Source organism: Morone saxatilis, unplaced genomic scaffold (assembly GCF_004916995.1).
Source record: "Morone saxatilis isolate NCDOM2014 unplaced genomic scaffold, NCSU_SB_2.0 Contig0, whole genome shotgun sequence".
NCBI classification, from domain to species: Eukaryota; Metazoa; Chordata; class Actinopteri; family Moronidae; genus Morone; species Morone saxatilis.
The window spans coordinates 6,579,463-6,590,305 of record NW_023339650.1 but is presented as its reverse complement, the minus strand read 5'-3'; the positions used below and the strand labels follow the sequence as shown (position 1 = coordinate 6,590,305).

At 42.0% G+C, this 10,843-nt stretch overlaps 2 protein-coding genes across 2 annotated transcripts; one reads left to right on the top strand and one right to left on the bottom strand.

Moving 5' to 3' along the window:
* Positions 1 to 120: 120 nt before the first annotated feature.
* On the bottom strand, positions 121 to 3,382 carry LOC118324260 (myelin-associated neurite-outgrowth inhibitor-like). Its single transcript, XM_035656503.1, is given in 7 exon segments — positions 121 to 242; positions 245 to 293; positions 295 to 334; positions 903 to 997; positions 1,159 to 1,247; positions 1,364 to 1,455; positions 3,227 to 3,382. Coding segments are annotated over 6 exon segments (465 nt in total). The 5' UTR covers positions 1,434 to 1,455; positions 3,227 to 3,382.
* Positions 3,383 to 3,818: 436 nt separating this feature from the next.
* On the top strand, positions 3,819 to 6,977 carry fbxo45 (F-box protein 45). The gene is made up of 3 exons (XM_035658355.1): positions 3,819 to 4,439; positions 5,465 to 5,821; positions 5,948 to 6,977. The coding sequence occupies exons 1-3, from the start codon at positions 4,113 to 4,115 to the stop codon at positions 6,131 to 6,133; spliced, it is 870 nt and encodes a 289-aa protein (XP_035514248.1). The 5' UTR covers positions 3,819 to 4,112; the 3' UTR covers positions 6,134 to 6,977.
* Positions 6,978 to 10,843: the final 3,866 nt, after the last annotated feature.

Sequence of the window (10,843 nt, the reverse complement as noted above, 5' to 3'; positions counted from 1 at the left end):
CCCAGGTTTACGGAGACTGCATTGTGACCAGAAAGACGCATTCTTGCATAATGGAGCTGCAATCCCTCACACGCGCAACACACAGGAGCTAGGACTTTAATATAAAGTAGACACAAATGCTCACCAGCTGACATGGCCATGGTGGTGCCAGCTACCATCCCCATGGTGGACACCATTGTGGCTGAAGGGAGGCCATGCATGGGGGGGCGTTACATGGCCTGCAGGCATCCCATTTGGCTGGCCACTGTTGTGTGATGGATAACATGAGGCGGAGCAGCATACAGAGGCTGTGTGATAATACGTGCCCCTGTTGTTGTGAGGTATTAAATGCCCCCTGCATCGCAGAGATAACAGAAAGCACATTGGGTATATCACCTCGTATCAGCAATTATAGGCAAAACACGAACTGCAATCCTTCACGAGAATATAGTATAACCTCGCACAAAATAGGGCTGCGTACGCAGTGGGAAGTATGCTAGAGCTCCACACGCCTGCTCCCCGTGAGTGCATGAGGGTAAGCACAAGATTGAGATTCATGGAAATCTGCATAATACTAAACTGACTTATCGTTCAATATTTGTAATAGACATATAAACAAACAGTTCTACAGGAGCTCGGAGGCCACATGATCAGAACTATCCGTATCCTCGTATTTCTAATCACGACACTACATAGTTACTACAGAGACACAGATACTCGGCAACTTTAAACAACATCTTCTACCAAGAATGTCCTAACCTCTCGTCGCCTAGACGGCCCTACGCGTGCCAGTATCAGGCGCTTTGCTTCTATGATTAAGCTCTATCGGCTCTAAAGCAGCTCGGGGCAGACCGAGGTATATGTCCTTGCGCGCAGCAGCGGTATAGCGTGGCCTTGGGTGAGGTACAGCGCGCAACCAGTACCCTACCCTGCGGTTGGCACGTGACATACGTGTTCGCGAGAGGTCCAGGAGCAAATGTCTATCTTGAATAGGACACCCGTCGCACATGGACGCGTACTAGGTGGACAAGGAAGGAGAGGACATTCTGTAATATAAGAAAGCGTGGATATATTCTGTGTCACATATATAGTTCGATACAATGAGAGTGTGAAATCTTGCATGCACAGCACTGACTTGTAAAGTCTACACAAATTAGATAGTAAATAATGAATAACTGCCTTACCACTGGGGAAGGCTGGGTTTCCTCCTGCGTACACATTGGGAGTATACGCTGGAGCAGCTGTTGCATAGCCGACAGGGAATCCAGCTACCATGACCAGAACGAGAACCAAAAAAAAAAACATCTTATTTTTCTTGATTTCAGGATTTTGTCTTGTCATTCGGACATTTGCTTAAAACCATTACGGCTCACCACACACTCACCGGGGTATCCTATACCCTTAGTGTTGGTAAAGGGGACCCCTGTTGACCCAGGGCTGTACACTGGATTCATTATCGTCGTCGACTCACAGATGCTGCAGTGAAAGAAGCACAGACCGGGTGAATTTCACAGAATTTTGAAATGAATGCAAAAGGTCATGTGGCAAAGTTTCACCAAGCAGACTGTTCCCAAAGCATCCGGGTGCTGCTGGTGGAGAACACTGCTTAATGACTGGCTTTAAAGGAAAATAAAAAAGGTGCCCTAATATCTTTAAAACTTAACTGAAGCCCTCATTCATTGAAGCAGCTCTCTCTAGTGGACCAGTATGTATTACATCATTTATCGCCAAAACACAGCCGACAGCAGCAGGGAGCAAACACTGCACCATGGCAGCACTTACACTCTTTATGTTTCACATTAGAATGGTTAAAGGCAAAAACAATTACTGGGAGTGTGATATCATTATCTAGTGGACAGCAGAGAGGATATGAGATGACCTTGCTAGGTCATAGTCACAACAGATATTCACTTTTGTTTCTTTATCTTCCAAGTGCCGCACTCAAGTACTCAAAACTGGAATTCATACTTTTTGTGGGAGCTGGTCTCAGTTTTGACAAAATATGCATAATTTAACATGGTGCAGTACCATTCGTATCACTGTGGGCTTTCTCTCTAAACTAAGTATGACCACTTCCATCCCGTAAACATGTCGTTTTTGTGCTCTTCAACTTAACTTTCACTAGAATATATATAAATATATAATTCTGTACTGTTTAATGTGTAGAACTGCTTCAATCTGCCCCTTATAAAACACACATGCATTCGGAAACATTTCATACAACACAATCACATGCATTCATTCATTCAGATTGCAGATGTGCATTATATAAATGCCATTACCAGAGGAAGCCTCGACCTCTGGCCCAAATGACGCTCATCGGTGGATTAAACATTGGAGTATAGGTATGTCTCCGTGCTGCCCTCTAGCGGCGGCACAAACAACATTACATCACTTTACAAGTCTGCTTATTCAAGGGAAATTTAAACAGAGAATGAAACGCACTATAATACTTCCTTTTGTGTTTATATATTTAGAAAGCAATGAAACCTGTTCTTTTGTTTTTTCTAGAGACTAAATATTATCCCAGAGAGAGAACTACGAAGCCAAAGCTATTTAATAAAATGTTATAAACCTCTGGACGGGGATACAACCTTACATCTTTAACATCTCATTTTGAACTAATGAACTAACTCATTAAACAGTGAGAAGCAATAAATAATTCAGGGACTTTAAAGATGTTAATACTGATGCCTCTCAGCCTCTTTCCCTATCAAACCACAGTGGACGACAATAAGTAGATTTTAGAAAATAAATAAAAACATAATAACAAAGTGCTGCTTGGTGTAGCCTACTGCTTGTACGCTTGTGTCCGGTAGATACGGATAACTACGAGGTGTTCACGCATTTTCTTTAAAGTGACGTTATATGCTGCCCGCAACAAAAAAAAAAAAAATGGCAACCTTTTAAGTGGAAGAATTTTCTGAAAGGTGAACGTGAACGCAGCGGGGCTTTGTTGTCGTCGACTAGCTTAGCTCACACGGCTCATGAGCTACACAGCCTGCTGAGCGTGGCTGTCGTCGCAGGTTGGTCGCGACGCACAGACTGACCTCCTCATCACCTGTCTGACCGCGGGAAAAACCGCTGGACTGTGCCCGGACAGCAGCCAGATGGGGACAGCTTGTCAACAGGCCGCATAGCTGAGGAGGCAGACAGACAGCGGTGCTCTGCAGTGACGCCTGTCCCAACGCTGCACACAACACACACACACACCGTCGTACCGAGACAATGACCGACAAGAACTTACGGTTGACCGTTTTCACCGTGTGTTTAGTCCCCCTCCGTCGGTCTTCTGCTGGGAAATGATGTTTTTTGAAGCTAGCTGCTGTTTTGTTCCTAGATGCTTCGCTGAACTCTTTTGAGCACTCTAGCGTCACTTCCGTGCAGCGTCACGTGGTCTGCAAATCTATAATATGACGCTTTATGATGTAACCGAGTTTCTACTTGTTATGTTTTTTCTTTTGTTTTAATAGGACAATTATATTTTATTTGTGTATTTCTCAATACAAGCACACTTCTCAAACGACTACAATCAGACTAAAAGGACGTGACGGGTGAGATTTTTTTAATTTATTTTTTTTAAATAAAAAAAATATTAGTACAACATGGCATTTTTATTTAGTATAGTTCTCCATACTGTTTATTTAATTTTTATTTTGTTGCTATACAGTTGCTACATTTTGACATCGCAACAATATAACGTCCGGTATCCCATCACTGCAACATTGTAGCAATGCTCTCTGAGCTCGTTATTATCTGTGCTCTGCGGTCCTGAAAGGATACAAAATTTATTTGATTTTGTAAAGTGTTTCGCTTTGTCTGACAACGTATCAACACAGGGTTTACACAATTCCGCGTAACCCACAATGTAACCAACACGGCTACACGTTATTTTTAATGTTTCTTTGACAATAACACATTAAAATGGATTTGCTCTTCAAGGACCTTGACGCATCGCTTCCATTCAGCCATTGAACTGGGAAGAGTAGGGTACATACTGTTGTGATTTTAGTGCGAGCTATATGTGATTTTATAGGTAAAATGTTGGTATTTAACGTATATTAGGAGTCGTTCTACGGTGTAAGGTGAAACTCTTCGCTCGGCTGCTGTCGTCGGTAAAGAGCAGGAGTAGAATGTCTGCAGCGGCCGGTGGAGGAGGAGGATCCTCCTGTCTGGGCGCAGCAGCGGCAGCCAGTTGCAGCTCCGCCGGCTCTCCCTACGCTCCTGCAGCCGGAGGAGGTGCAGGGGTGGCCGGGAGGTTGCCAGCTCGAGTTTTGGAGCATATTTTCTCCTATCTGGAGCTCTCCGACTTGATGTGTTGTGCGTTGGTCTGCTGGCACTGGAGCAATATTCTGGCGGATGAGAACAGCGAGGTGTGGCGCAGCCTCTGCAGCCGGACTCTGAGCGACGAGGCTCTGCGGTCTGACATCCTGTGCAACCTGCCCACCTACAAGGGGAAAGTAGGTTTACCAACACACCGCTGTTGTATCTGGTTGGGAGTAACTGACTCCATTCAACAATCTGCCTGTCTTAGTGCCACTTTGGCTCTACACCATCACGGAAGGTGACTGCTCATGTGGTAAAGCGCACACTGTCTATAGGATGAATCTATAAGCGACACTGTTGTATGCCAGAAGACCCCAGTGATTCATCCCCAGTCTTTGATCAACAAATACAAAGTATTGTACAAAATAAATGCTCATGTTTGATGAAAACCCGACTTAAATTGGCAGATTCTTGAATGGGGTTTGGTGTAAGGTTGTTTTGAGTCAGGAAAGGGCTGGGGATGCCTTTGACACACTAAACTAGCTCTTGTTTGGTTTTCATTGGCCCACATTAGACCACTGACACCCGTTTTCTTACAGGGCCCAACAGTGAGGTTGCTGTTATTGCACAATTGTGCACCATGTGCTAGGAAATAATAGGTACACTGAAAGTGAAACTTCAGTTTAGAGTAGCTTCTGAATGGGACTGTCTGCAGAAACATTTATGTTGTGACATTTATTATAACTTTCCATGGGAGAATATGGAACTTCCTCAAGGAATCTAGGAGCTCCACAGGCCTCATTTTAAGAGCTTGAAAATGCCAAATACCAAATTTAACTTGAACATATGAAATATTGGAAGATATTGATTAATTTATCTCAAATGATATAGCAGCCATAATCATTTATTTAACAAACTAATTGTGAAAGACCCCACTGAAGCTTTCTTTGAGCTCCAAAGACTTTATTGGTGCAACACATTCTTGTCCTGCATGGTGGAAAAGCCAAAGTCCGAGACCTTGTCTCAACTTGTTTATGTAAGCATCTATACATAAAAGGGTGTTCCTTTTAACTGCAGCACCCAACACTTATAACAGGGCGTTATAAAATATGCTATTTTGATATTCATACACCATTATTTGAAGAATTTTGGTGAAGATCACTAAAGGCTATGAAGTCTGATTACAAATGTGTTGTCCCTGTCCTATTGTCCTCCACAGCTCATGGCCTTTCAACACGGTCTGAGCTCCCACGACTGCTCCCGCAATGTTTACGTGAAAAAGAATGGCTTCACCCTCCACCGCAACCCTATCGCCCAGAGCACCGACGGTGCACGTGGCAAGATTGGCTTTTCAGAAGGGAGGCACGCCTGGGAGATCTGGTGGGAAGGCCCTCTCGGCACAGTGGCAGTGATAGGCATCGCCACGAAGCGGGCGTCCATGCAGTGCCAAGGCTATGTGGCCCTGCTGGGCAGTGATGACCAGAGCTGGGGCTGGAACCTGGTCGACAACAACCTGCTTCATAATGGGGAGGTCAATGGAAACTTCCCACAATGTAACAATGCGCCAAAATATCAGGTAGGAGCTAGATCTCTGTGTTAGCTGTACCCACATCTGATTCGAAATCTCCAGAAATATTCTATGAACGTATTTATTATTTGATACCACTGTAATGCAGCAAGGTGTGATTGTGTTCGTCCACAGATCGGGGAGAGAATACGAGTGATTCTAGACATGGATGATAAGACGTTATCCTTCGAGAGGGGTTTTGAGTTTCTTGGGGTAGCGTTTCGTGGACTGCCCAAAACCTGCCTGTTCCCTGCTGTCTCTGCAGTATACGGCAACACTGAAGTCACCATGGTGTACCTGGGGAAACCTCTGGACGGCTAGAAGCAGAGTAACCACTATTAAAACTCACAGGCCACTGCTGGACGTTTTCTGTCAACAGACGACAGACGACCCTGTTTGTTGCACCGTTTCCAAAGGTTTTGGAGGCCAAGCGTTTTCTCCCAAGCAAAATGACTCTGTTCATATACACAAAGAGAACTGTTGGCATTTCTCTCACAGCTCGACATGAGGAGTCAGACGAACTACAGGGAAAAGGAGTGTGTGGGAACTGTCATAAACATATTTCTGTATCAACGTGGAAGTGTCCACTTTTACAGTTTAGCTGCTGGACTGTTTTATTTACAGGATAGGGGAACATTATTTAATTCCATGCAATTCAGGCTAACAGTGCTGAATATTTACTTGAGGTTTTATGCGTGTTTGAATGAGGCCAAAACTATTCTAAACGGTGGCAAATACTTTAAGACATAATTTTAACATGTGATAAACAGTAGTTCTAAATAGCTATCTGTTGTATGAATTAATGGAAACCGCTCATTGTGGATTAACACAGTTTAACTATTAACAATGACTGGATTACAATGGTTATATGCCAAATCAATGTGACCTGATATTATATTTTGCTATAGGCAAACAGAGGACATGCGGACCAGCTGTCATGCACGTGCATGGATACTGGCGTATGGACTATAACATCTGCCATTTAAAAATACCTATCCAGTAATGGTGGAAACTATACCTGTGTCATGTTAATGTGTGTCCTTTTTAATGTGCTACCGTAGTATTACACACTATTTATTTCTTGGTTTTTATCTATGGTACTATAGATACTGTATGGTTATAAGGCCTGAAAATAAAGTCTACATGGTGCCACTCTTAGAATTAAGATGGTTTCATGCTTGCGTTTATGTGTTCACAGCTTTTATAGATGGCTTTTACAGAGGCTGTCTGCTCATGAACAGCTGTCCAATTACACTACATGTTTCCAGCCCGTGTTACACGAACCAGCCACATGTTTTGAGGATATGAACACGAGGCTGCAGAATTACTTGTACGTCTAAATAAAGCTCTGGATCAGACAGATTGGGATACATACCAAGTCAAGATGCTGCATATTGCTGGTGTCCATTGAAAGTTCCAAAATTTGTGTTTTTTGAATTTATCACATAAACTGAAGCATTAACTGTTCCTGCGATATGATACGCACTTACTGTATAACTACAGTAACTATTGAAGATTATGGGTCTGTGTATGAGAACACAGCCATATTACCCAATATACAAGATTAAACATGCCTTATGCAGACCGTTATTGCTAATGGGGTATGAATGAATTGCACAATAACATCAGCAGTTGCTAATATACACCACCTAGACTGACTATGTATGACAAGCATATCAGAAAAAGGGTTTTTCTTCAGCTCTAAAGCGTTTAACTGCACTTTGTGTGGATCAGCGCTGTAGTGAAAAAGAATTTGTGCTCAGCAGTCATCTTTTGCCAGAATCAATAGGAGATAGAAATGTAAATATATTTTAGTCATGGCTTGAAGGGGGACTCAATAAAGCCATTGTAGGCAGGAGAGAGCAGGAAGTTGGTTACATATTAATCAATACCTACCACCTAATAGTAAGTGTTTGAATCTTTTAAGTTCCATTTTGGGCTCCATTCATACCAGATAGTGTCAGCGTATTCTAAGGCATGTTTATTTACATCGTAAGATACAGGTTTGTGCACAAATTAGTTTTTACTGTAAAGGCACCATTTCAGCCACAGTAAAAGTGACATATAGTCTAATGGACCACTATTTTTTCCTGACTGGAAGGTCTCAACTACTACTGTACGTATTGCCATGGACATTTTTAAAGACATTGACAATTCCCAAACAATCCTCATAACCTTGGTGTTTCCCTGACTTTGACATTTTTAGTTTTCAGTGTATTCTGACAGCTGACAGATTTCACATTTACAGACATTCACATGCCCATAGCACCATTATCAGGTCAGAATTTTAGCTTTCCCAATACTTTATGCCGCTTTAAGAGCAAATACTGGCTAAAAATAATAACATTCCCATCAGCCTCAGCTGTAGTATATATGTTTAGTGCTAATTAGCAAATGTTAGCATGCTAACACACTAAACTAATGGACATGGTGAACATTATAGCTGCTAAACCTCAGCATTGCAATGCAAACGCATTAGCCGAGCAGTCCAACCTCACCAACACTGAGTGAAGGACAGCAAGGCGAGACTACAAAGTATGACCTGAAATAATAACATGACAGTCCCCTAAAAGCTGAACATTTTAAGCTTCACATAACAGCAACGCTTTTATACTTAACATTCGGCTCAGCTAAGCTTAAAGTACTAATTTACAATATGTTCATATGAATAAACAAATATGTGTTGCACACTACCAGTGATTTATAAAGGCAGTACCAGTGACTCGATTACCGATAAATGTATTTTATTTTTATTTTCTGAACACATTCTGTTCCAGTGCACAGGAAGGGCATTTTACATTTCAGACCACAGCAACAGCAGTTTGTTTTGAAATATACAAAATCAGACTCATGACTCATAAAGGTGGATAAACAGACATAAACAAACCACCTACAGAAGCTCAACCTGAAGGAACAGGAAATAAAAGGGAAAGACATCACAGTACTGGACCCACTGTTCTGCTGCGGTGTGATCTCAGCAGTGTGGGAGGATTACCACCTCAATAAATGATTAATGAAATATGTGCTGCCAGTGCTAAGAGCTTCCCTGTCTACTTTCTCTTTGAGTCTTAATACAGAGCAGTACAGTGTCCTGCCATTCTGTCCTGTTGTGACCCTGAATGCCTGTTCGTCTGTCTATCAATGTCAGTCTCTTCATCCTTGATTGTTTTAACTGCAAGTCAGTCAGTCAGTCACCCTGACTGCAGTATCTGTCTGTCTACCTACCATTTAGAGTAGCCAGGCCTGTAAGACCGGCTGAATTTATAGTAATTATAAGTATCATATCAATGAAATAAATCCATATGTTATGAAACAGGCTGCTAGTTTCCTAAAGAAAACCTGGATTTCAATACTTTTCTGCTTTTTGAATGCCTTGTGTATCATGTGACACTGCTTTACAGATGGATGTAAGTTATGATTGTTGCTCATTTCATGTCACTGTGGAGGTTAGCACACCAGCTAATTACAGACACCAAGCCGGGTATTATCCAAAATTATTATTACCCAAATTCTTTTAAATGGACAATGTTCAAAAAGACTGCAGCAGCTCTAGATAATAGTTCACTAGTGGTTGTTGTATATTTTCATCTATAACTTTATGTAACAAGAATGCTATCCCCTGAAATAACTATGATCCCATTGGCTAGAACGGCAGTCCTACTCTCATTATGTCCTGAGGTTAAAACACTTCAATGTATCATACTCAAATGAGTTATGTAACAACACCCCCATGCAAACTTTCACACAAACAGAACTGATCTTCACCTTACTGTGCTGTTTCTTTTTTTCAAGATAAATCAGACGTTATCAGGGTTAGCCCCTTTGTCCTAAATTACTATTTCAAATGCACAAGATCAGACTGAAGATGAGTAATCAGCGTGCACACAATGCATCCATGTTTCTTCCAATTCATGTCATGATAAATAACACCTGTGTGCTATTGTGTATGTTGTTATAGATAGTGTATATCTGAACATTTAAACAACAGGGCACTGACCATTGTAACCTCCAGATCTCCAAGGAACTCAGAACATCCCTCAGAAATTTCCTCTCAGAACCTGAAGGACTGGATTGATTCCTGACTCCGAAAGCTCGAGATTCATCTCCTACAAACATGCAATAAAACTTCTTTTCACAAGAGGGCAGTAACTCTCTTGTGGATGTTACCCCTAAACAACAGAAAGTCCTCATCATGTGCAGATGAAATCTCAAAGGATAGAGGTTCTCCACCTTACTTTTTATGAGACATGGTATCTGTTTTCATGAACCTCCAGGGGTGAAGTGAATTGAGAAAACAGGTGAAAAAGAAAACCACTATTTATCTTTATGTTTGAGTATTATGTCCTCATTGCTGTGGCAGTTTTATACTTCTGCCCACATCCCCATTACTTAAAATACACCCCAACTGCCACACCACCCCCTCACCAATCAAAAATAGAATGCCAAATTTCATACTGGACCATGTCTTAATTTGCCGTAACATCATGAAACAAAGAATAGTGCCCAGGATTCACACTCGTGCTTCACACGTTCACACCACAACAATCCAGTGTAAGAGCTGCTCTCTGTAAGTCCGCTCAGAATACAAGAACAGCTGTCCAACACTGCATGCTGAGCTACAGCTGGAAGGGAACATGCTTTTGTTATTAACAAGTCAGAAACCAACCAGAGGAGTGGGAGTAGGGGATTAACAATAACTCCACTGCTAAATAAGTTAAAACTGCATCATTTATGCAGCGTGGGTGAGAATTAAAGGTGCCCATGTTGGCATGTTCCCACCACCTGTCAAACAGTGGAACAGCGTGAAACCATTACGTCACCTGTCGTACATGTGTTTTCTGAAAACATTAAAATGTCCTTTATTTTACAATGCAACTCCTGCTGGACACAAGATGTCTCCTGATTCTCTGTAAAGTCCATTCTCAGTGTTTGTGCACTAGCAGCTTCAAGTTTCTACATCACAATTAAGTTGCATACTGGACCAGGATGGTCTTCCAAACTAAAAGAATTGATATTTCACAGATTTGATTG